The sequence below is a fragment of the Oryctolagus cuniculus genome, chromosome 17 (genome assembly GCF_051225735.1).
Source record: "Oryctolagus cuniculus isolate XC-2025 breed Fujian yellow rabbit chromosome 17, ASM5122573v1, whole genome shotgun sequence".
Taxonomy (NCBI): domain Eukaryota; kingdom Metazoa; phylum Chordata; class Mammalia; order Lagomorpha; family Leporidae; genus Oryctolagus; species Oryctolagus cuniculus.
In genome coordinates this window covers 35,111,665-35,135,608 of record NC_142883.1, presented here as the reverse complement: position 1 = coordinate 35,135,608, position 23,944 = coordinate 35,111,665, and the positions used below count along the sequence as shown (strand labels likewise).

General features: G+C 46.3%; 1 protein-coding gene across 4 annotated transcripts; it reads left to right on the top strand.

Annotated features, from left to right (window-relative positions):
* The first annotated feature begins 138 nt into the window (after positions 1–138).
* On the top strand, positions 139–23,425 carry TUBD1 (tubulin delta 1). Of its 4 annotated transcripts, none has more exons than XM_002719254.6 (9): positions 139–713; positions 1,183–1,398; positions 3,170–3,317; positions 4,810–5,026; positions 6,483–6,714; positions 9,098–9,262; positions 17,502–17,642; positions 19,554–19,737; positions 21,859–23,425. In XM_002719254.6, the coding sequence occupies exons 2-9, from the start codon at positions 1,227–1,229 to the stop codon at positions 21,959–21,961; spliced, it is 1,362 nt and encodes a 453-aa protein (XP_002719300.3). In that variant the 5' UTR covers positions 139–713; positions 1,183–1,226; the 3' UTR covers positions 21,962–23,425. The 4 variants fall into 4 exon arrangements, with proteins under 4 accessions (XP_002719300.3, XP_051680697.3, XP_051680698.3 ...); XM_051824737.3 differs by having other exon boundaries at positions 147–381; XM_051824738.3 differs by lacking the exon at positions 17,502–17,642 and having other exon boundaries at positions 166–713.
* The last annotated feature ends 519 nt before the right edge of the window (positions 23,426–23,944 follow it).

The following is a 23,944-nucleotide window of genomic DNA, read 5'->3' as shown; positions in this document are numbered from 1 at the left end:
GCGCATGCGTACAGAGATCCGTGAAGTCAAACTGGGCAGGGAACATGCGTAGAACTATCGGTAGGGTCCCGGTACTGGCAGAGACCTGCGCAAAACACCAGTTGAAGCCGTGGCTGGAGACTGGCGCCTGCGCACTGTGGGCTAGAGCATTTGATGGACAGTGAGCATGCGTACCTTATCAGAAGTTGATAAATTGAAATTGAACATGCGTAATTACCTTCTATGAATAGGGGAAAAAATACACAAAACTCTTCGTTTGTGGAACATGCGCATTCGTTCTTAGTGGCTTTTTTTTCCTTGCTGAAAGTGAGCATGCGCATAGCGAAGAGGCGGGGCCTCTGAAGTTTGAACGGCGCCGAAACGGCGGTCCCGGGGCTGTCAGTGAGTAGGAGTTCCTGGGACCCGCGAGGAAAAAGCGCGTTGGCTTTGCTGGTTATCAGATCAGTGGCCTTGGGAAAGTCTCACGAGCTCACGAGCTCTCGAAGCCTCAGTCGTCTTATCTGTAAAACTAGGGCAGTGCCTACTCTGCGGGTTTGAAATTCTAAGTTTGGAGTCTGGCTCACTATCACTGTGACCCGGTGCTGCCTAGACCCGACGTGGGTGCGGGCTTTATCAAAAATCATCTCTTTTCTTTGTTAAGCACCACGAAGACCTGTTCTAATCCGTCATCTGCGCTTCGTTCTCCAAGATCCCTCTTTCTTGTAATCTTCCCTGTAAGTCCGGCTGAGCTAACAGGCCAGAAAGGTGGAGAGAGGTGGCTTGCTATTTAGAAGAGAGGAAATGCACGTTAACTGTTGGGTTACCTCCTGATGCTTCTGTGGTGCGGAGTGTGTCCTGCTAATTCCTTCAACAAGCATTCATTTTGGTTTCTGTTTTAAATTCATGCTTAGGAAAATAGTTTTAAGTCCAAATCGGATTTTGGGAACTATTGATCTGGGTGTGAGTGGATTAAGAAAAAACATATTACAAACCTCCAAATTATCTGCAGTGGTAAGAGTAAGACTTCCTTGAATGACTGGCCCCTTAGGCAGCATAATTATTTTTCGTTTTCAGTGCCATATACCTATGATATATGGCATTTTGGAATTATTTTTATTGATGTATAATTAGCACATACGGCACTGTATTTTTTTCCTATTAGTAATTTGGTGGTTTTCAAAGCCTGTATCTTTTCTATTACAGGTTGCTCATTCTTTTGAGGGAACAGACTTCGTTTGCAGCTCAGCATGTCAATAGTGACAGTGCAACTCGGCCAGTGTGGCAATCAGATTGGTTTTGAAGTGTTTGATGCTCTGTTCAGTGATTCGCACTGTTCCCAGGGTTTTTGCTCTAAGAAAGAGAATGAGGCGTATCAAGCATCTTGCAAAGAAAGGTTCTTCAGTGAGGAGGAGAATGGAGGTATGTGTGGTCCACTGTCCTCTCCTTTGCTCCTGACATAACCAGGCCCTACGCAGGTATCAGAACCCCCTCTCTTCTCATTGCTCTGGGAGATGACTTTGCGCTCGGCACTTGTTTCTATGGTAGCCACCTTTGCCTATCCAGTGGCATTTTCCTCCTCAACAGATTTCACCAATCTAAAGCCACACAAACAAAACTTATCTCTCAACTACAGATTTCTTCTTCTGTCTTATCTCTTTAACTTCTCATCCAAGGTTCTCAAAGGAGAATCCTGCTGGACCAACTGCAATTCTGCATCTGACCCATAACACCACTGAATAGTCTAAGAAGAGTTCCCAGTGTGTTCCTAATTCCCAGACATAACTGCTGTTTCCTGTAACTCACTTGCCTTCTCTGCTGGATTTGATAGCATTAATTATGAAACCCTCTCCTTGAAACTCCTTCTCTTTAACTTCCTAACTTTTTCCCCCAGTGGTTGCATTGTGGGCTCTCCTTTGCCCTCTCTTGTGTAGTGCTCTTGGAGACATTGGAGTCTCCTAATCTGCTGTCTTTTCTTTTACACCATTGACTTAACCCAGCTCTCTCCTAAACTGCAGACTGATTAATGGATGTCTCCCCTTCCTCTCCTGTGTGAGCCTCAAACCCAGAATTTCCATACCAAAGCATTTGTTATCCTTCCTTTAAACTTGTGTTCTTTACTGCTCATATACTATCATACACCAGAAGCTGTTTACTAGGGCTGGCGTTGTGGAACGGCAGGTTAGGCTGCCTCCTGAGATGCCTGCTTCCCACATGAGCAACAGTTCCAGTTCCAGCTGCTCCACTTCCTATCAGGCTCCCTGCTAATGTGCCTGGGAAAACAGCAGAAGATGGTTCAACTGCTTGGGCCCCTGCCACCCACGTGGGAGACCTGGATGGAGTTCCAGGCGCCTGGCTTCAGCCTATCCCTGCCCTACTCATTGTGACCATTTAGGGAGTGATCTAGCAGATGGAAGAGCTCTCTCTGTCTCTCCCTTTCACTCTGTAACTCTGCCTTTCAAATAAGTAAAATAAACCTTGAAAAAAAATCCAGGAAAAAAACAATCTGCGTATTGTACCTCCTATATGTCTCCTGCAACTCTTCTCCCCTGTCTTCATTCTGCTCTTGTCCTCTCTTGCCTGGACTGTTTCAAGACACTTTCTGGTTTGTTTCTGCCTGGAATCTTAGATCTGTCACATCTGTCCTCTACACTGTGTTAAAAAAGACATCTGACTATTCTTCCTGTACTTGGACATTTTCGGTGGCTTATTGCCTAATAGATCAGATTCAAGCCTTTTAGCTTGAATTCATTGTCTACAAGAATTTCCACGATCTGAGTCCGGCCTGCTTTGCATCCCGTCCATCATTTCTTTTTCATCCTCTGTTCCAACAATTTAGAGCCACACGTTATACACACAGCATTTTGTCTGAGTATGCTGCTCCTTTGGTGTGGATCATAGCATATGTTATGTAGGGCTGGAGATGTTGTCTTCATCGCACAGGACACATTGTAAGCACTCAACAGATGTCTGTAGACCTGATCCAAGTCATCATATTGGCCCTTAGTGATTCACCTGCCTAGCAGGGTGCTGGGCTCTATGAGTATGCGTATATATTCCTGCTGCCCCCAGCTTTCTAAGCAATTTCCAACCCCCTGGATGTTTTTTTCTGGACCTATTTGCTTCTGACCTGAGTTACTCAAATAAGATGTAGGAAATATTGTTTTTTCTTTGATTTTGTTTCCCTTTCTAGTTCCAATTGCCCGGGCTGTACTCGTTGACATGGAACCTAAAGTTATTAATCAAACACTGTCAAAGGCTGCCCAGTCTGGAAGATGGAAGTATGGTCAGCATTCATGCTTCTGTCAAAAACAAGGTTCTGGAAACAACTGGGCATATGGGTAAGAATAATTCCTCATAATTTCAGTTTCAATGTAGCTGCATAGTCAACTAACAGTGTAGTTGCGCAGCTGATAGACTGAGTGCATAACCTTGCAATTGCTCTTTTAAATTTAGAATTTGACTTCACCCAGAAGAAACTCTTATTCTGTCTCTGTCTGTACTTCAGGTACAGGAAATGATGAAACCAAGGAACCCTTGCAGTAGGTTCTTCCATCTTACTGACCTGCTGCTGCGAATTAACTTAAATTCCTGAATGAGTAAATTAGCTTATTACCATTGTAAAATCCTTATCTGGCAGGTAGTCCAATTATAGGGAGTGCTACAAGGAAGTAATTCTTATATTTCTTGCACGTTATAATTTCCTAGGGTTCTTTTGGAAAACTTTGATGCCTAGGGCTCACTTCCAGATTCTGAATCAGTTGGTTTAGGGGGAAGCCCAGCAGATGGGATTTTTTTTCAGAGCTCCCCAGGTGGCTCTGATGTGCAGCAATGTTTGAGAAACACTGATCTAGGACTACTCCTGTGAACACTGAATATTATGTTGTCCCAAAAAAATTGTAGAAACACCTGGCAATTGAAAGCTCCAGCTAAATTCACTCTCCTAGTAGTCCTATTTGCCTTTTAAATATTTTTAATTTGTATATTTTAAATTTTGCCAATCAGGGTACCTTTCATCATAGTTCACTTCCATAGCTTTTTTTTTTTTTTATGTAAACTTTTTTTCCCCTAAGGTTTGTTTATTGATTTGAAAGGCAGGGTTACAGAGACAGAAGGAGAGACAGAGAGAATCTTCCATCTACTGGTTCACTCCCCAAATCACTGCAACAACCCAGGCTGGGCCAGGCCGAAGCCAGGAGCCAGGAGCCAGGAGCTTCTTCCGGGTCTCCCACGTGGGGCAGGGGCCTAAGGACTTGGGCCAACCTCTGCAGCTTTCCCAGGCATATTAGCAGGGAGCTGGATTGGAAGTGGAGCAGCCAGAACTTGAATTGGTACCGATATGGGATGACAGTGCTACAGATGGCGGCTTTACCCACTATGCTAGCCCCACCATATCTTTTTTTTTTTAAGATTTATTTATTTATTTGAAAGAGTTACAGAAAGAGAGAGAAAGAGAGACAGAGTGAGAGATCTTCCATCTACTGGGAAATCCAGTCTCCAGATAGCCTCAACCACCAGGGCTGGGCCAGGCTGAAGCCAGGAGCTTCTTCCAGGTATTCCATGTGGGTTGCAGGGGCTCAAACACTTGGGCCATCTTCTGCTGATTTTTCCCAAGCACATTAGCAAGGAACTGGATCAGAAATAGAGCAGCCAGGATATGAACTGGCACCCATATGGGATGCTGGCGTCGCAAGCAGCAGCTTTACCTGCTCTGCTACAATGCCGGTTCCACTTCCATAGCTTTGAAAGAGCCTCTGTCCAAGTCATTTTATTGGCCTAACACCTCTCTGGTTAAATTGAAATGTGTCATTTGTTTCTTTTGCCATTGCACAGTTACTCTGTTCACGGACCCAGGCATCAGGAATCAATAATGAACCTAATCCAGAAGGAAGTGGAGAAATGTGACTCTTTGAGTGGTTTCTTCATCATAATGAGTATGGCTGGGGGCACAGGATCAGGGCTTGGAGCCTTCATTACACAGAATTTACAAGATGAATTCTCAAACTCTTTGAGAATGAATCAGATTATATGGCCTTATGGAACTGGTGAGGTATGAAAATGTTAATTGAAAGTTTTCATGTTTTGTTTTCATTGCAGTGTAAAAATGTGGTTGAGACTGATCCCATCCTTTCTTTGGAAACTTTGTTACAACATCAGGAGTGACTATGTGATATTGGACAGTCACATCACTTAGTGACAGCGATGTGTTCTGAGAAATGTGCTGTTAGGAGACTTCTTTATTTTGTTTTAAAGATTTATTTATTTGGCCAGCACCGCAGCTCACTAGGCTAATCCTCCACCTAGCGGCACCGGCACACTGGGTTCTAGTCCCAGTCGGGGCGCCGGATTCTGTCCCGGTTGTCCCTCTTCCAGGCCAGCTCTCTGCTGTGGCCAGGGAGTGCAGTGGAGGATGGCTCAAGTGCTTGGGAGACCAGGATAAGTACCTGGCTCCTGTCATCGGATCAGCACGGTGCACAGGCCGCAGCGCGCCGGCTGCGGCGGCCATTGGAGGGTGAACCAACGGCAAAGGAAGACCTTTCTCTCTGTGTCTCTCTCTCACTGTCCACTCTGCCTGTCAAAAAAAAAAAAAAAAGACCTATCGTCTGCCTGTGGCACCGGCATCCCATATGGACACTGGTTCTAGTCCCTGCTGCTCCTCTTCCATTCCAGCTCTCTGGTATGGCCTGGGATAGCAGTAGAAAATAGCCCAAGTCCTTGGGCCCCCGCACCCACATGGGAGACCAGGAAGAAGCGCCTGGCTCCTGGTTTCAGCCATTGTGGCCATCTGGGGAGTGAACCAACGGAAGGAAGACCTCTCTCTCTGTCTCTCCCTCTCACTGTCTATAACTCTACCTCTCAAATAAGATAAATAAAATATTAAAAAAAAAAAAAAGATCTAGCTCTCCTTTCCTTTTTCTCTCTGTCTATAACTCTTCCTTTCAAATAAATAAGTAAATCTTTTTAAAAATCCTTATGACCAGGGCCAGTGCTGTGGCGCAGTGGGTTAATGCCCTGGCCTGAAGCATCGGCATCCCATATGGGCGCCAGTTCTAGTCCCAGCTGCTCCTCTTCTGATCCAGCTTTCTGCTGTGGCCTGGGATAGCAATAGAAGATGGCCCAAGTCCTTGGGCCCCTGCACCCATGTGGGAGACCTGGAAGAATCTCCTGGCTCCTGGCTTCAGATCAGCTTAGCTCCAGATGTTGAGGCCATCCAGAGAGTAAACCAGCAGATGGAAGACCTCTCTCTCTGTCTCTGTCTCTCTCTGTAACTCTCCCTGTCAAATAAATAAAATAAATCTTTAAAAAAAATTATCTTTAAAAAAATCCTTATGACCATTTTACAAATGAGGGAGTGAGGCCTAGAGCTATTAAATAACTAACCCAAGGTGACCCAGCTAGAAAGCCACTGAGCCAGGATTTGAACTTAGAATGAAAGCCTCTAGAACAATCCTTTCTCACCACTGTTCTCTCCTGCCTTTCTTATTTCTCACCTTTTCTTTCTCCAGGTGATTGTGCAGAACTACAACTCCATTTTGACTCTTTCTCACCTGTACCGATCTTCAGATGCCCTCCTTGTTCATGAGAACGATGCTGTCCATAAGATCTGTGCAAAACTCATGAATATCAAGCAGATCTCCTTTAGCGATATCAACCAAGTCCTTGCTCATCAGCTGGGAAGTGTGTTTCAGCCCACTTACTCTGCAGAAGGCTCATCTCACTACAGAAGAAATCCACTAGGTATTTCCCCTCTTAAGGTTTTTGTGTTTTGTTTTGTTTTGTTTTGTTGTTGTTTTTTTTAAGATTTATTTACTTATTTGAAAGGCAGAGTTATGGGGCCAGTGCTGTGGTGTAGCAGGTAAGCTACCTCTCTCTCTCTCTGTCTATGCCTCTCCTTCTCTTTTTTATTTATTTATTTATTTTGACAGGCAGAGTGGACAGTGAGAGAGAGACAGAGAGAAAGGTCTTCCTTTGCCGTTGGTTCACCCTCCAGTGGCCGCTGCGGCTGGCGCACCGCGCTGATCCGATGGCAGGAGCCAGGTGCTTCTCCTGGTCTCCCATGGGGTGCAGGGCCCAAGCACTTGGGCCATCCTCCACTGCACTCCCTGGCCACAGCAGAGAGTTGGCCTGGAAGAGGAGCAACCGGGACAGAATCCAGTGCCCCCACCAGGACTAGAACCTGGTGTGCCGGCGCCGCAAGGCGGAGGATTAGCCTAGTGAGCCGCAGTGCCGGCCTATGCCTCTCCTTCTCTCTCTGTGTAACTCTGACTTTCAAATAAAATAAAATGCATCTTTAAAAGAAAGAAAGAAAGGCAGAGTTACAGAGAGACAAAAGAGAGAGAGAGAGAGAGTTCTATCTGTTGGTTCACTCCCCAAATGGCTGCAATGGCAGGAACGGGGCCAATCTGAAGCTAGGAGCCAGGAGCTTGCTCTAGTTCTCCCACAGGGTGCAGGGACCCGAGTACTTGGGCCATCTTCTACTGCCTTCCCAGGCCATAGCAGAGAGCTGGATCAGAAGAGAAGCAGCCGGGACTCGAACCGGCTATGAGATATGAGAACCAGCATATGAGATGCTGGCACTGCAGGCGGTGCTGCGCCACAGTGCTGGCCCCAATGAATAAATCTTAAAAAACAACAACAACTAGAGAACAGGTTGTAATAATTAAGAATTCATGCCTTAGTGCTCAGGGGTTAATTGCTGACTGTTGTATATTTACTCGTGCTATACAATAGAATTCAACTCTTAAGTATTTTCCAGAAAAGTAAACAACTGGTTAAGCCACTGGTTGGGATGCCTGCATCTGATATCAGGGTGCCCTTTCAAGTTGCAGCCACTCCTTCCAATACAGCTCCCCTAACTTATTTGAAGGCAGTGGATGATTGCCTGTTCCTTGGGTCCCTGCCACCATGTGGGAGACCTGAATGGAGTTCCAGGCACCTGGCTTCAGCCTGGCTCTGCTCCAGCTGTAGTGGGCATTTGAGGAGTGAACCAGTGGGTGGGAGGTCTCTCTGTCTCCCTCTCCCTCTGTCACTCTACCTTTCAAATAAATATTTTAAAAACAAACAAACAAAAAATAAATAACAAAAAAAAAAAAACAAGTAGAGGAGAATCCACTATATAAGCCCATTTGTTCAGCATTTTGTAGATGTTTGTGTCAAAATTTGTTCTTTTCTTCAGGACAGGGGATATGAGTTTACAGTCAATGTTATAAAGTTTATGGTAAGACAGTTTTTTCTCTCCTATAGGTGTTTTCTGTAAATATATAAAACAGCTGTGAATGTAAGCAAATTAGCCTTTCTCCTTAATTCTATTTCATTACAAATAAAAGTTCTAAAGAGAATCACATACTTGTCATTAGAGTTGCTAATCTTTATTTTTTTTAAAGATTTATTTTTTTATTACTTGAGAGTCAGAGTTACACAGAGAGAGGAGAGGCAGAGAGGGAGAGAAAGAGAGGTCTTCCATCAAATGGTTCACTCCCCAATTGGCCGCAACGGCCGGAGCAGCGCCAATCCGAAGCCAGGAGCTTCCGCCAGGTCTCCCACGCAGGTGCAGGGACTCAAGTAGTTGGGCCATCTTCCACTGCTTTCCCAGGCCATAGCAGAGAGCTGGATCGGAAGTGGAGCAGCGGGGTCTCGAACAAGCACCCATATGGGATGCCGACGTCAGGGCATTAGCCTGCTGCGCCACAGCACTGGCCCCATTTTTTTTTTTTAAAGATTAACAGGTTTTGATTACATTTAAGCAGATAAAATAAATAAAAGCTCTAGGAAAATTCCTCAAGGAATATATGGTGAACACAGAATGAGAAGCGAAGCATATCAGTTCTCATACTTGCTTTGTTTCTCTGGGGGTTAGCGACCTATTTCACATTTCCAGTTACTCAGTTTCTACTTTCCTGTTTCCTCTGTGCACAATGTGTTTTCTTACCCATGCTGAATTGAAGCGAAGATGGGTCTGTTAGAGATGTTGCCTCTGCAATTTTATTTTAAACAATTCTAGCCTTAGAGAAGAAAACACATTTGGCTTGGAAAATCATCAAATCACAGTTGTGACGTACATCAACAGCAGTAGTGTGGAATGAAAAGATCTCACTCAGATCTTTTTTGTTTTTCTTTACAGGAGACTTGATGGAGAATTTAGTGCCCCATCCTGAATTCAAGATGCTAGGCATTCGCAACATTCCTCAGATGCCAGAAAATTCATTGGCGTACAGCGCATTTACTTGGGCCGGCCTCCTCAAGCATTTGAGACAGATGCTCATTTCTAATGCGAAAATGGAAGAAGGTAAAGGTTATTTTAAGAATATGCAGCCCACAAACTGGGAAAAATGTCTGTCCTGGAGCTCTCAATATAAACCAGCTTAGGCCAGTTGAAATAATTGCTCCTTTTCAAGCCAGGGAGGCTCCTGTAGAAACTTAAGAGGACATGGGGAGGGCTTTGTTTTTTTTTGGTTTTTTTTTTTTTTTTTTTTCATTTTATTTAAGAGTTGGAATCACACAGAAAGAGATCTTCCATCTTCTGACTCATTCCTCAAATACCCACCCTGGCCAGGGCTTAAGCTAGGATCCTAGAATTCAGTCTAGGCCTCTCACATTGGTGGCAGGGATCCAGTATGTGGGCCATTATCTACTGCCTCCCAGGGTACAAATTAGCAGGAAGGTGGATCAGGAGCAGAGGAGCCAGGCCTTGAACCAGGCACTCCAACATGGGATATGGGTATTCCAAGCAATGTTTTAACTGCTGCACCAAATACCCACCAGGAGGGCTTCTTAATTACTTTATAGTTTCATTACCAAAAGGTATTTCAGGGGCTGGCATTGTGGCACAGGGAGTTAAGCTGCTGTCTGCTATGCTGGCATCCTATGTGAGAGCCAGCTGGAGTTCCAGCTGCTCCACTTCCGATCCAGCTTCCTGTTAATGCACTTGAAAAAGCAGTGGAGGATGGCCCAAATGCTTGGGCCCCTGCCACCCACATGAGTGACCAAGACGGAGTTCCAGGCTCCTGGCTTCTGCCTGGCCCAGCCTTGGCTGTTTCAGTCATTTGGGGAGTGAACCAGCAAATGGAAGATCTCTCTGTCTCTGTAACCCTGCCTTGCAAATTAGTAAATAGTTCTTTAAAAGAAAAAAAAAATTAAAAGGTATTTCAGATGAGTGCTGTATGTTTTTTCAAATGTCTATTTTCTTTTAATCAAAGTAATATATCAAGATAGTTTTTTTTATTTTATTTATTTTTTTAAATTTATTTGACAGGTAGAGTTATAGACAGTGAGAGAGAGAGACAGAGACACAGAGAAAGGTCTTCCTTCCATTGGTTCACTCCCCAAATGGCTGCTACAGCCGGCGCTGCGCTAGTCTGAAGCCAGGAGCCAGGTGCTTCTTCCTGGTCTCCCATGCAGGTGCAGGGGCCCAAACACTTGGACCATCCTCCACTGCCTTCCCAGGCCACAGCAGAGAGCTGGGCTGGAAGAGGAGCAACCAGGACTAGAACCCAGAGCCCATATGGAATGCCAGCACCGCAGGCGGAGGATTAACCAAGTGAGCCACGGTGCTGGCCCCTCAAGATAGTTTTAAAAGTCAAAGAGTTAAAACGCATGTAAGTTTATACTTAAACCCATACTGCTGTATTAGTTGACTTTCTGGCACTATAACGAACACTTGAGAGAAGCTATTTGTGAAGGAAGGAAGTTTATTACAGGTTATGGTTTTGGAGGTTCACAGTCCAAACTGGGGCAGCCCCATTGGTCTGGTGTCTGCTGAGGGTGGTGGGTTGTGGAGTGAATACAGAGGAGGGATCACATGGTGAGCCAGGAAGCAGACACACACAAACAGAGAGTGCTTGTTGTATCCGTCTGGTTTCTCCTTATTATGATTGGCTCCTAGAGGCTCTGCCCTAGCAACCTAATCCAATCCAGTCACTTCCCAAAGGCCTCCCATTCAGATACCATAACTGGATCAATGCTCCACCCTTTTGATAGCTTTTGCTTAAATATTTATTTGAAAGGCAGAATGATGGGGAGAAAGAGAGAAGCAAAGATCTTCCATCTGCTGATTTACTCCCTAAATGGCTGCAACAGCCAGGGCTGGGCCAGGCCAAAGCCAGGAGCTAGAACTCCATCCTGATCTTCCACTTGGGCCATCTAATGCTGTCTCCCGGGCACAATAGTAGGAAGCTGGAATGGAAGCAGAACAACTTGGAGTAGAACTAGTACTTCAATATGGGATGCTGGCATTATGGTTTAACCTGCTGCCCCGCAGCACTGGCCCCAATACCATTAACTTATGACTTAGGAGTTTAAATGTCTGCATGAATCAAGGAGCCAAATCTTGTTCAAATCACAGCAATTGCCCTGTCTATAAATTATATCTCAATCTAAAAAATTAAAATAGTTGTCCATTATAAATGAATAACAGAAACAGCAGCCCCCTGCCCTACAATGCCCAGATGACACGGCTTTCAACTCTTTCTTCTGGAATTTGGCTCCATATCTCTAAATATCCTGTGTGTGCTGCTATTTGTTTAATTTTGCAGTTTAAGATATTATGCATTGTCTCACAGTCATCTCCCCCCTATTCTCCCACCATAGTTACCACGCATGCTTTCGGATCAGATTTACTTACTCTTTGTAAATACTGTTCCCAGCCAAGCCATGTACTATGTACACAGATTACATTTTATTTCATGTACAGGTTATTTTATTCCTCCTATAACTTTTAATAATTATATTTATTTGGTTGATACTCTCTGCACCTGTCACTAATTTATTCCAAAACTTCCATAAGAATGAATGAATCTCAACATGTTTGGATCCATCAGGTAATCTATTACTTTTTTAAAATTTATTTGAAAGAGGCTGGCGCCGCAGCTCACTAGGCTAATCCTCCGCCTTGCGGCGCCGGCACACTGGGTTCTAGTCCCGGTCGGGGCACCGGATTCTGTCCTGGTTGCCCCTCTTCCAGGCCAGCTCTCTGCTGTGGCCAGGGAGTGCAGTGGAGGATGGCTCAAGTACTTGGGCCCTACACCCGCATGGGAGACCAGGATAAGCACCTGGCTCCTGCCATCGGATCAGTGCCGGCCGCGGCGGCCACTGGAGGGTGAACCAATGGCAAAGGAAGACCTTTCTCTCTGTCTCTCTCACTGTCCACTCTGCCTGTCAAAAAAATAAAATAAAAAAAATAAAATTTATTTGAAAGAGTTAGAGAGAGAGGAGGAGAAGGAGATGAGAGAGATCTTCCATCTGCTGGTTCACTCCCCAAATGGCTGCAACGGCTGGGTCTGGGCCAGGCGCCCAGAGCTTTTTCTGGGTCTCCCGTATGGGTGCAGGGGCCCAAAAGACTTGGGCCATATTCTACGGCTTTCTCAGGCCATAGCAGAGAGCTGGATCAGAAGTGGAACAGCTGGGACTCGAGCCAGTACCCATATGGATGCCAGCACTCCAAGCCAGGCTTTAACCCACTGCACCACACAGCACTGGCCCCATAAAATAAATCTTAAAAAAAAAAAAAAAAAAAGTGGAGCAGCTGGGTCTCCAACTGCTGCCCATATGGGATGCCGGCATCACAGGTGGAGGCTTAACTGGTTATGTCACAGTACTGGCCCTTAACCTATTAACCTTCATCATCTGGTTGGGAACGTTCCTCTGGGATACCCTCATTCTGTTCCAGGCTTAGTAAGAAGCCAGCACTGGCTCTCTGCTCCATTTTGCATTATATCCTCTGTCTGCTAGATTGCAATCTTCCTCTTTGTTGGTTTATTTCCTCATATTGATGGACCATATACTTCAGGAGCTTCCTAAGAAAGAGTACAGGGAGGGGCCAGCATTGTGGCATGCTGGTTAAGCCACCGCCACCTGAAATAACCAACATCCTGTATGGGCACCAGTTTGAGTCCTGGCTGCTCCACTTCTGATCCAGCTCCCTGCTAAAGTGCCTGAGAGGGCAGCAGAGGATGTGTGTGTGTGTGTGTGTGTGTGTATACCTTTTTAAGAAATCGCCTTTTAGGGCCAGCATTGTGGTATAGCAGGTTAAGCCTCCACCTGCAGTGCCAGCATCCCACATGGACTCTGGTTCGAGTCCCAGATGCTCTACTGCTCATCCACCTCCCTGCTAATGTGCCTGGGAAAGAGGTGGAAGATGGCCCAAGTGCTCAGGCCCCTATCCCCTTGTGGGAGACCTGGAAGACGCTCCGGGCTTCAGCCTGGCTCAGCCCTAGCTGCTGCAGCCATCTGGGGAATGAACCAGTGTATGGAAGCGCTCTCTCTTTCTTCCTCTATTTCTCTGCCTTTCAAATAAATAAAAAATAAATCTTTAAAAACAACAACAAAAAGAAAATCCCTTTTGGCTTAGTGGGATTTGGGAGAAAGTCCCAATACACTGCTATGTGTAACTAAATCACTGCGTACTATTTTAGCAGCATACCTCCTACCACAAGGTAAAATAATGTAGGCTTCAGTACTGCAACAGTGAATTCTCTCTGCATTTACTTGTTATAGCATATGGATTTGAGATGACAGTGCCAGAAACTGGAGATCAGTTGAAAGTTTACCTTTTAAAGTAGTGCTTCCTGAGTGTTTTGGCTGCGGTACTTGTTTTTCTAGCAGTACCTGTTAACATCCCAGGGACTCAGCATGCATCCGGGCAGTGTGAGACTCAGCGCTTTCTTAGGTCAATAAGCCACAGTTTGCTTAGTTATTTTCCCATGTGGGACTTTAGGGTATCAATAGTTTTTCACATTTATAGAGTTTGAACATATATACAAATTATATATTTCTGGCACAAACCAGGTAGAGGACCCAGTTTTATAACTGTTCCTATGTAATCAGACTGCTCTGGTTAAAGACCAGCCTCTTGTCCGAGACCACCAGCAATGTCTGTTTCCATGTGTTGTAGCAACGGGAGGTTGTAGCAACGGGAGGAACAGTGATCCAAGAGGTGGCGAGGCAGAAGTGACACTCACACACTGTCACTGCTGCAACAGCCTTTGGTTATCAAGGTCAGCCCTACCCAGTGCGGGAGTGGACAACCCAAGAACCTGCATACCAGGAGGGACCCGCATACCAGCAGGCCAGGATCAGCCGGGCTCCTGTTGGAGGCTGCCCGCTATCCTCCGCCCTCTGTCCCCTTATGAATCAGGTCTTCCTGAGCAAAACGCACCCATTCCCACCACAACCCCCAAAGCTTGTGCCCGTGAGCTCAAGTGCAGAATGTTGTTCTCTGGAGCAGTGTGGGTTGGCGCTCTTCTGTCCCCATACTCTCGTGTCCTAACTGGTAGGCATCCCTTTCATAAAAAGGGCAATGGCAGGCACATACAAGTCATTAGTTCCCGACTGCTGAGCAGGGTGCTGCTGGCAGTTTCAGGGTTAAAATGTAAGGTCTGGGGAAATTTTTCCATGGCTTTTGACTAGGCCCTCTGATCCAAGCTAAATAATGATTTTACTTGCTTATTATTGTTTCACTTAAAACATTTTAAAATTCTACTTTACTAATCAATTTATTGGGGCTACTTTGGATTAATTCATGTGAAAACTAAAGAGAGTGGTCTGAGGGTGTTCTTGCATATAAACAGTTTTAAAAAACAAAACTGATACCACATTCTGCATAGTTTTGGTTCTACAACTTCTTTTTTTTTTTTTTTTTTTTTTTTTTTTTTGACAGGCAAAGTGGACAGTGAGAGAGAGAGAGACAGAGAGAAAGGTCTTCCTTTCACCCTCCAATGACCGCCACGGCCAGCGCTGCAACCGGCGCACTGCGCTGATCCGATGGCAGGAGCCATGTGCTTATTCTGGTCTCCCATGGGGTGCAGGGCCCAAGCACTTGGGCCATCCTCCATTGCACTCCCTGGCCACAGCAGAGAGCTGGCCTGGAAGAGGGGCAACCGGGACAGAATCCGGTGCCCCGACCGGGACTAGAACCCGGTGTGCTGGCGCTGCAAGGCGGAGGATTAGCCTAGTGAGCCGCGGCGCCTGCCTATAACTTCTTTTTCAACATAGAGTGTTTTGTGGCCCTCCTTTCCATTCAGCTCATTTGGGCATGCCTCATTCTTTTTAATAGCTAGGCAATATTCTGTAATATATGCGTTACAGTATACATATGCACATGGATTAAAGAGTCAAGTAATTCTGCAAGGCTGGCTGTAAAAACTGTATCCAGCCTTTCCTTGCTTCATCCTCCAGAGACAACTGCTGTTCACAACTCTTCTGTGTATTGAATTATTTAGGTAGTACCCGTCACTTTCCATGATGAAAGCTGACGGGGGAGCTTTTTTCCCGTGCTGCTTCCCTGAGCCCTGCTGGCACGCTGATGTCTCCACGCCCTTCCCATGTAGCAGTGCCATCACTGGCTGAGGCAGCGTCAGCTTCACCGTGTCATGACCAAGGAAGTGCTGTTCACAGCTCAGCCGTGTCGTGTACTCTGGTTCCTTTTCCTTTCCTGTATAATTCATTTAGATCCCGTAATTTCCCTGTTTTCTTATTTGCTTAGTTTTCTTTTTATCTTGCAATTTTTCAACTCTTAAGTGTTTTGCTAAGCTTTTTTTAAAATATGTTTTTATTTATTTTAAAGGTGGAATTACAGAGACAGAAACACACAGAGAAAGAGAGCAAGAGAGAGAGAGAGGGAGAGAGAGAGAGAGAGATGTGTTCCATTTACTGGCTCACTCCCCAAATGGCTGCAACAGCCAGGGTTGGTCTATGCCAAAGCCAGGAGCCAGGAGCTCCATCTGAGTCTCCCATGTGGGTGCAGGAGCCCAAGCATTTGGGTCATCTGCTGCTGCTTTCCAAGGCACGTTAGCAGGGAGCTGCATTGAAAGTGGAAAAGCCAGGATTCAAACTGGTGCCCATATAGGATGCTGGTTTTGCAGTCGCTGACTGCACTACAATGTTGGCCCCCATCCCTTAATATTTTTGTGTGTCTGTGTGTTCATAAAAGTGTATACATTAGGGGTCGGCACTGTGGTGTAGCGGGTAAAGCCGCTGCCTGCAGTGCCGGCATCCCATATGGGCACCAGTTCAAGACCTGGCTGCTCCACTTCCAATCCAGCTCTCTGCCTGTGAGAGCAGTAGAAGATGGCCCAAGCACTTGGGCTCCTGCACCTGTGTGGGAGACCTGGAGGAAACTCCCTGCTCCTGGCTTTGGATCAGCCCAGCTCTGGCTGTTGTGGCCATCTGGGGAGTGAACCAGCGGATGAAAGAAGACCTCTCTCTCTTCACCTCTGCCTCTCTGTATCTCTGCCTTTCAAATAAATAAATAAATAAATCTTTACAAAAAGATTGAAGTTCATCCTTTTTTTTTTTTTTAATTTGACAGGTAGAGTTATAGACAGTGAGATAGAGGCAGAAAGGTCTTCCTTCCGTTGGTTCACTCCCCAAATGGCCGCTACGGATGGTGCGCTGTGCCGAACTGAAGCCAGGAGCCAGGTGCTTCCTCCTGGTCTCCCTGCGGGTGCAGGCGCCCAACCAACTGGGCCATTCTCCACTGCACTCCTGGGCCACAGCAGAGAGCTGGACTGGAAGAGCAGCAACCGGGACTAGAACCTGGTGCCCATATGGGATGCTGGCGCCGCAGGCAGAGGATTAACCAAGTGAGCCATGGCGCCAGCCCCCGTCCTTTTTCAGTTGTATAAAATTTGACAAACTTATGTGTAAGCACCACCACAATCAGCATAGGGCATTTCTGTCACCCTGAAAAGTTCTGTTGTACCCACTGGCGATCAGTCTGCTGCCTCCCACAAAGCACATTAGCAGAAAGCTGGATCAATGTGGCAGCTGGACTCAATCCCAAGCACTCTGATTTGGGATGTGGGCATCCTGAGTGGCAGCTTAGGCACTGAACCCCACAACCACCACCCCAGGGTGTAATCTTTTGAGCCTTGATTGTTCCACTTAGCATAATGCTTGTTAGATTAATCAGCGTTGTTGCATTTATCAAGACTTAGTTCCTTTTTATGGCTGAGTAGAATTCCATTGTATGCACACATACTACCTTTGATATTGCCTGGTGAATATTTAAGATTTATTTATTTATTTCAAAGGCAGAGTTACAGAGAGACAGAGGAAGATATAGAGAGAGAGAGTGAGAAGTCTTCCATCTGCTGGTTCATTCCCCAAATGGCTGCAACGGTGGGAGCTGGGCCGATCTCAATCTGAAGCCAGGAGCAGGAGCTTCTTCCGGGTCTCCCATGTGGCTGAAAGGGCCCAAGGACTTGGGCCATCTTCTACTGCTTTCCCAGGAGCTGGATTGGAAGTAGAGCAGCCAGGACTCGAACTAGTGCCCATATGGAATGCAGATGCTGCAGGTGACCGCTTTACCCACTATGCCACAGCACTGACCCCCTGGTGGATATTTCAAGCTTTTCTCAGAATTGAGTATTTTGATTCACTTTAGATTAGCTAAATAAGAATTATTAAATGATTAGAGGAAGAATCAATTTTCCATGTCAAATAATAATTTATGTAAAATACACAAGACATTTTTCTCCTCTTACTCCAAGCCATTTATAAAATCTCCTTCTTCCCTTTTTTTGTGGTAGGTATTAATTGGCAAGTACGGCCTCCTTTGTCAGGACTGCCTCCCCTGGGCAGAGCGTCTGTGGGCGCGGAGCCGCATTTTAACACTTCCATTGCTAACCTGGTCATCCTTCGTGGGAAAGAAGCACACAGCGCCGATCTGGGTGAGCAGAAGGTCACGTGTGACTTACGATGCACGTTCTAGAAAACGTGGTTTTAAGAAGTCCCTGAATTTACTCTGAGGGAAAGGAAGGTAATGACCATAACCGTTTTAATCAGCTAGTACGTGACTGGACACCACAGAAGAAGTGGTTCGACAAGGTAAAGTTTGGCCCAAATATCTGCTAGTTTTACTCTCTTTAACTTGTCATCGCCTCTGTACAGTCCAAGACACCTGCTTGAACTGCAGCTGGCCAGCTGCTTGGAAACGAGCAGGAGAAGGCTTGCCACCGCCTTCGGATTTGCTCATCACCTTGCCTTTCACTCCCTGTGGCTGCGAGGCTGATCATGTGCCACCCCTAGCTGCATGCATGGCCATGAGTACAGGGACAGTTTGGGGTTCTATTGCTAAGGAAGAAGGGGCGAACAGGAACTGCGGGTCAACCACTGGTCTCTGTGGCAGCATTCTGAAAGAGCAGTAGTCCAGTCTGTTTTCTAGAGCAGGTCTTCAGGTTTATTTTATCCTGATGACATCAGCCACACAAACTTTGCTAGTTTTTGCTGCAATATAAAGAACACCCAACAATCTAGTTTCCGTAATACCCCTTAGACAAAGAACTAACAAAAGCAAATCACTACAAGTCACTCACATGTTATGTTTTCTTTATATTTGCCATTTTGAATTTTAAAATGAGGGAATTAAAATTTTTTCAATTTAATTCTAGAGGCAGAGACAGAGAGAGGCAGCAACAGTTACAGAGAATTCCCATGTGCTGGTTCATTCCCAGACTCCCATGGTGGCCAGGACTGGGCCAGGCTGAAGCTGGGAATTCAACCCAGGTCTTCCACGCGGTGGCAGGGACTCAACCATTCAAGCCATCTCCTGCTGCCTTCCCGTGCCTGCATTAGCAGGAAACTGGATTCAGGAGCTGAGCTGGAGCTGGGAATTGAACCCAGGCTCTTTGATAGGGATGCAGGTGTCTTAGCTGATGTCTTAACCACTAGGCCAAACACCCAGCTAAAATAAGAGAATTTTGGAGTGGGCATCCTGGTTCACGCCTTGGCTGCCCTGCTTCTGATACATCTCCTTGCTGATGTTCCTTGGAAGCAGGGGATAACAGCCCGAGTGCTTGGGTCCCTGCCACCCATGCGGAGACCAGGATGCAGCTCCTGGCTTCTGGCTTCACCCTGGCCCAGCCTGGGCTGTTGTGGCCATCTGGCGAATGGACCAGTGGATGGAAGATGTCTCTCATCTGTCTGTTGCTCTGCCTTTCAGATAAATAAATCCTTTTCTTTTTTAAAGATTTATTTATTTATTTGAAAGGCCGAGTTATAGAAAGGCAGAGGCAAAGAGAGAAGTCTTGGACCTGCTGGTTCATTCCTCAAATGGCCGCAACACTCAGAGCTGCGCCGATGCGAAGCCAGGAGCCAGGAGTCTCTTCTGGGACTCCACGCAGGTGCAGGGGCCCAAAGACTTGGGCCGTCTTCTACTGCTTTCCCAGGAGCTGGATTGGAAGTAGAGCAGCCAGGACTTGAACCGGCGCCCATATGGGATGCAGGCACTGAAGGTGGCAGCTTTTCCCACTACGCCACAGCACCAGCCCCCAAATAAATAAATCTTTAAAAAAAGTTTAAACACACAAAGTAGGGCTGAGGATCAACAGACTGTTCATAGTCATCTTGGTTGAGCATTTCAGCTGTTCTGGTAACTTTTAAATTTTCTTCTTAATTCTTTTCTGAATGTGTGAATTACTCCTACTTTTTAAATGTAATAAATATGAACAGCTTATCCAAAAGCTAGTTTGAATGTAAAAATTAAAGATTTCTGATGAAATGGATGAGGAAGTATGTTTACTAGTTTGTTTCTACAGGGAATACTCACACTATAAAAAATGGCTTATGTTTTTTCTACCTAGAGGGCTTTAAAGAGCCAGCTCTCTACACGTCCTGGTTAAAGCCTGTGGACGCCTTCAGCGTGTGGAGAACCCAGCGAGCCTTCAGAAGATACGAGAAGTCTGCAGCGTTGGTCAGCAACAGCCAGTTCTTAGTGAAGCCACTCGATACGATCGTCGGCAGAGCATGGAACATGTTTGCTTCGAAGTAAGTAGAAAATCCGTCTGGAAACCATGCGAGTGCTAGGCAGCTAATACAGCGCTGGCACGTGGGGCGAGCCACTCCGGCTGGGAAGGCGGCCACACAGCTGCTCAGGCTTCATATCCTCCTATACACGCCAGGTCCTCGCCGAGACAGAGTGCGCCGGGCGGTGAGGCAGGCAGTCAGCCGACACACCTCGTGCACACCTGGCCGGCTGACGTCCAGTAATTTGTTCAGCGTTGTTAGTGTGGTATTGATGTTGACCAAATGAGTGGTTCTCTAGGGAAATGAAGTTAAAGTAGAAATGTCATTAAAGGCAGGAACAATAAAATAGTTTTCAAAAATGAGCTCCTCGGGCGAGTGAAGAGGCCTTGATCTTCCTTGGTAAGTGCAGATCCACTCCATCCTCCAAAGCCTTCGGTCCACCTGTCACTAGGAATATTTCAGTAGGTTTCACAGCCACTACTTGATATCGAGGCCAAAGTCCTCCAGGAACTGAATGAGGCTCCCGCTTGGCTTCGCCGTGGTTGCCCCGTGCCGGCCATCTGCTGTGGCCTCCGTGCCGGCGCCTGCAATCCTTCCTGGTGTCATTCTCCTCCTGCTCTCCGTAGGTGGCAGTAGCCATGAACGTGTCACTTTAATTCAAGTCTGCCCTCAAAGTCTTTCTTCTTGTTTATATTCATCTACTCGAAAGGCACAACAGGAGAGAGATCTCCCAGTCACTGGGTCACTCCTCCGGCCCCCAACAGCCAGGTCTGAGGCCGGCTGAAGCCAGGAACCCAGAACTCCATCTGGGTCTCCCACATGGGTGGCGGGGGCCCAAGCACTTGGGCCATCATCTGCTGCCTCTCAGGGTGTGCATTAGCAGGAAGCTGGATAGGAAGTAGCAGAGCCACAACTCAAACCAGGCACTCTCATATGGGATGTGGGCATCCCAAGAGGCAGCCTGGCCCCCTGCGCCACACACTGCCCCTCTGTACTTTCTCCGAATGCCATTTCTCTGGCCTCAGAACACTACAGTGGATGGGAGGGACCGAGGGATCACGCTGGCCTGGTGCAGATTAAAGACGGCCTGAAACACACCGCGTTCTGGGGAGCAGAGGGAGTTTCCAGTCTCTAGCCATGGATCCACTTCCTGGGCGCTTGTAGTGTCTGCATTGGATACAGTCCCTTCCTGTGCAGTTGAAAGTGTGCTGGGCTGGGGCTGCCACTATGGCGTAGGGGTAAAGCCGCTGCCTGCAGTGCTGGCATCCCATAGGGGTGCTGGTTCAAGTCCCGACTACTCCACTTCCGATCCAGCTCTCTGCTATGGCCTGGGAAAGCAGTGGAGGATGGCCCAAGTCCTTGGGCCCCTGCACCTGCATGGGAGACCCCGAAGAAGCTTCTGGATCCTGATCGGTACAGCTCCAGCCGTTGTGGCCACTTGAGGAGTGAACCAGTGGATGGAAGACCTACCTCTCTCTCTCTCTGTCTCTGCTTCTTCTCTCTCTCTCTTTTTTTTTTTTTTTTTTTTTTGACAGGCAGAGTGGACAGTGAGAGAGAGAGAGACAGAGAGAGAAAGGTCTTCCTTTGCCGTTGGTTCACCCTCCAATGGCCGCCGCTGCAGCCGGCGCACCGCGCTGATCCGATGGCAGGAGCCAGGAGCCAGGTGCTTTTCCTGGTCTCCCATGGGGTGCAGGGCCCAAGCACCTGGGCCATCCTCCACTGCACTCCCTGGCCACAGCAGAGGGCTGGCCTGGAAGAGGGGCAACCGGGACAGAATCCGGCGCCCCGACCGGGACTAGAACCCGGTGTGCCGGCGCCGCAAGGTGGAGGATTGCTTCTTCTCTCTCTAACTCTGGCTTTCAAATAAATAAATAAATCTTAAAAAAAAAAAAAAAAAAAAAAGGTGTGCTGGGCAGATAGCATGAGTGGGCGTGTGTCTTTACCCCATCGCTCTGGTGGACACGCACGGGACAGCGTTTGCCATGCCCTTTGCAAGTTCATTCATCTTTGGAGTAAACCAAGAAGCAAGTGGAAGACTTTTAAGAGGTTCTGTGATCTTCAAATGGTCATGAAGTAGAAAAGGCCTATTTATAAGTTACTGAAATTGCTGATTTCGCATTTTCTTTTTCTTTTTTTAACCAGAGCCTATATTCACCAATACACAAAATTTGGAGTTGAAGAGGAGGACTTTTTGGACAGTTTCACATTGCTAGAGCAGATTGTTGCCAGTTACTGTAACCTCTGATCGGGGACAAGGGGAAAGGACCCGAAGGCTTTTGGGGATGAAAAAAGGCAGAGTAGAATGCTGACTCCATCCTGCTCGCTATGCCCACTGAAGAGAGAACGTTTGAAATGGGGAGTGTCTTGTGTTCCATGAAGACATCCACTTGGTATTTATTTTATTTGCAAGAAAGTAAGATGGTGCTCCTGTGCAGAGCTGGGGATGTGGGGATCCTGCAGCTCTCCAGGGAGGGAGCGCTGCTGTTTGTCCCCAGGGGCCTAATTCTTTTCTCTTTACTCCAGAAAAGATTCACTAATGGGAAATACATTTTCACATCACATCTTTAAGAATTTGCAGTGTTCTACTTGAATGTAATCTTGGAAATGGATGCTTTGACCACAAGAGGGAGATGTTGTCACAGGCTACAGGGGGAACGTCTATTTTTGAATATTCTGTAACAGGGTAAGATTTTCCACTCTGCAGCTTTTTAAAAACAAATATCAGGATTTTGGTAAACACCGATCAAAACTGAATAAGGAAATGTACACTTTTTTGATTTTCTTAAACGTTCCGGGTATGAGAAAATTGGTCAGGTTTTCTTTGGGGCCTTCAGGGTCGATTTTGTTCTGCTGTCGCCTTAAAGTTACCGATGGGTGGGAGCCAGTCACATGCTCTGCGGTAAAATGGGAAGAGCTTTCGCCCAGATTTTTCACTCAATTGCGGTAACAGAATTTTCACCAAGGAAATCCCGGGCTTAATGAAACTGACATATGCAGATGTGGGCTTCACTCAGGAGGAAACAGGCTTGGAAACTGGCAGCTGAGCTGGAGGGAAATGGTGTACTTCAATCAGACACATCGCAGTCAATGCATTAACAAACGTACGCTGGGAAACAAATAGGAACATTTTCCCTTTCTGCCAAATCTACTAGAAGTGACTTTTAGTTTTATATGGAAAGATGACAGTTTTCAGCCTCACTGGTTTCTTCCTTTTCTTTCCATATGGAAATGATTACCTTTTTGTTGTTTTTCTTATCAACTGTTGCTATGATTTAAAAAACTGGATCCTATCTTATGTATAAGGAATGCAAAAAGTGGTCTGCTCAGCTGCTCAAAGGCACACCCCACTGCTGCATTTTGGTAACCCAAGTATTCTCCAAAATAATTAGATCAAGGCCAGCGCTGTGGTGTAGCGGGTAAAAACACCACCTGCAGTGTCAGCATCCAGTAGGGGTGCCAATTCAAGTCCCAGCTACTCCACTTCCGACCCCGCTCTCTGCTGTGGCCTGGGAAAGCGGTAAAGGATGGCACAAGTCCTTGGGCCCCTGCACCCACACAGGAGACTTGGAAGAAGCTCCTGGCTCCTGATTGGCACAGCTCCAGCCATTGCGGCCATCTGGGAGGTGAACCAGCAGATGGAAGACCTCTCTCTCTCTGCTTCTCCTGTAACTCTGCCTTTCAGATAAATAAATATTAAAAAAAAAAAAAATTAGATCATACTTCTTGCAAAACAAAGTTAAAGTAATTGTTTAGCATTGAAGAGATCCAAAGATTGAAGCAATCTCCCAGATGAACAGCAATAATGAGGCTCTAACCGCATTGCCTCACCAGCAGTTAAGCTGATGCTAAGGGACCTTGCTAGAAGTTAAGCTTAAAGAAAGTCCTAAGTTGAAGCTCTCTGATACTACAGAGGGGAATTCATCAATTTCCAATGGGGGGAGCATATTTGTAATCTGGCAGCTTTTAGAGTCAACGGCAGATGAATATTTAAAGGAAAATTCAATTAAGACAGAGTGAGTTGATCCTTTTTAAAAAAATGACCAACAGCTCCATTTTTGGATATATTTGGATACCTAAATATTTTAAAGCTTGTTTTAAACATTTATATGGAAAACAGGGTAGAAGATTATTGTTGCTTTTATTTCTCTTTTTATTGGCCTATTTGGACAATATCAAAATTTTGCTGTTATTTCCCATTAAAAATTAACGTAGGAAAGCTGATGTCAAA

Bases quoted from the DNA above. Each gene is read 5' to 3' on its own strand.
- TUBD1 (XM_002719254.6), top strand. From the start codon at position 1,227: ATGTCAATAGTGACAGTGCAACTCGGCCAGTGTGGCAATCAGATTGGT. The intron at 5,027-6,482 runs GTATGAAAATGT...TTCTTTCTCCAG, and splicing joins GGCCTTATGGAACTGGTGAG to GTGATTGTGCAGAACTACAA. The intron at 6,715-9,097 runs GTATTTCCCCTC...TTTTCTTTACAG, and splicing joins CTACAGAAGAAATCCACTAG to GAGACTTGATGGAGAATTTA.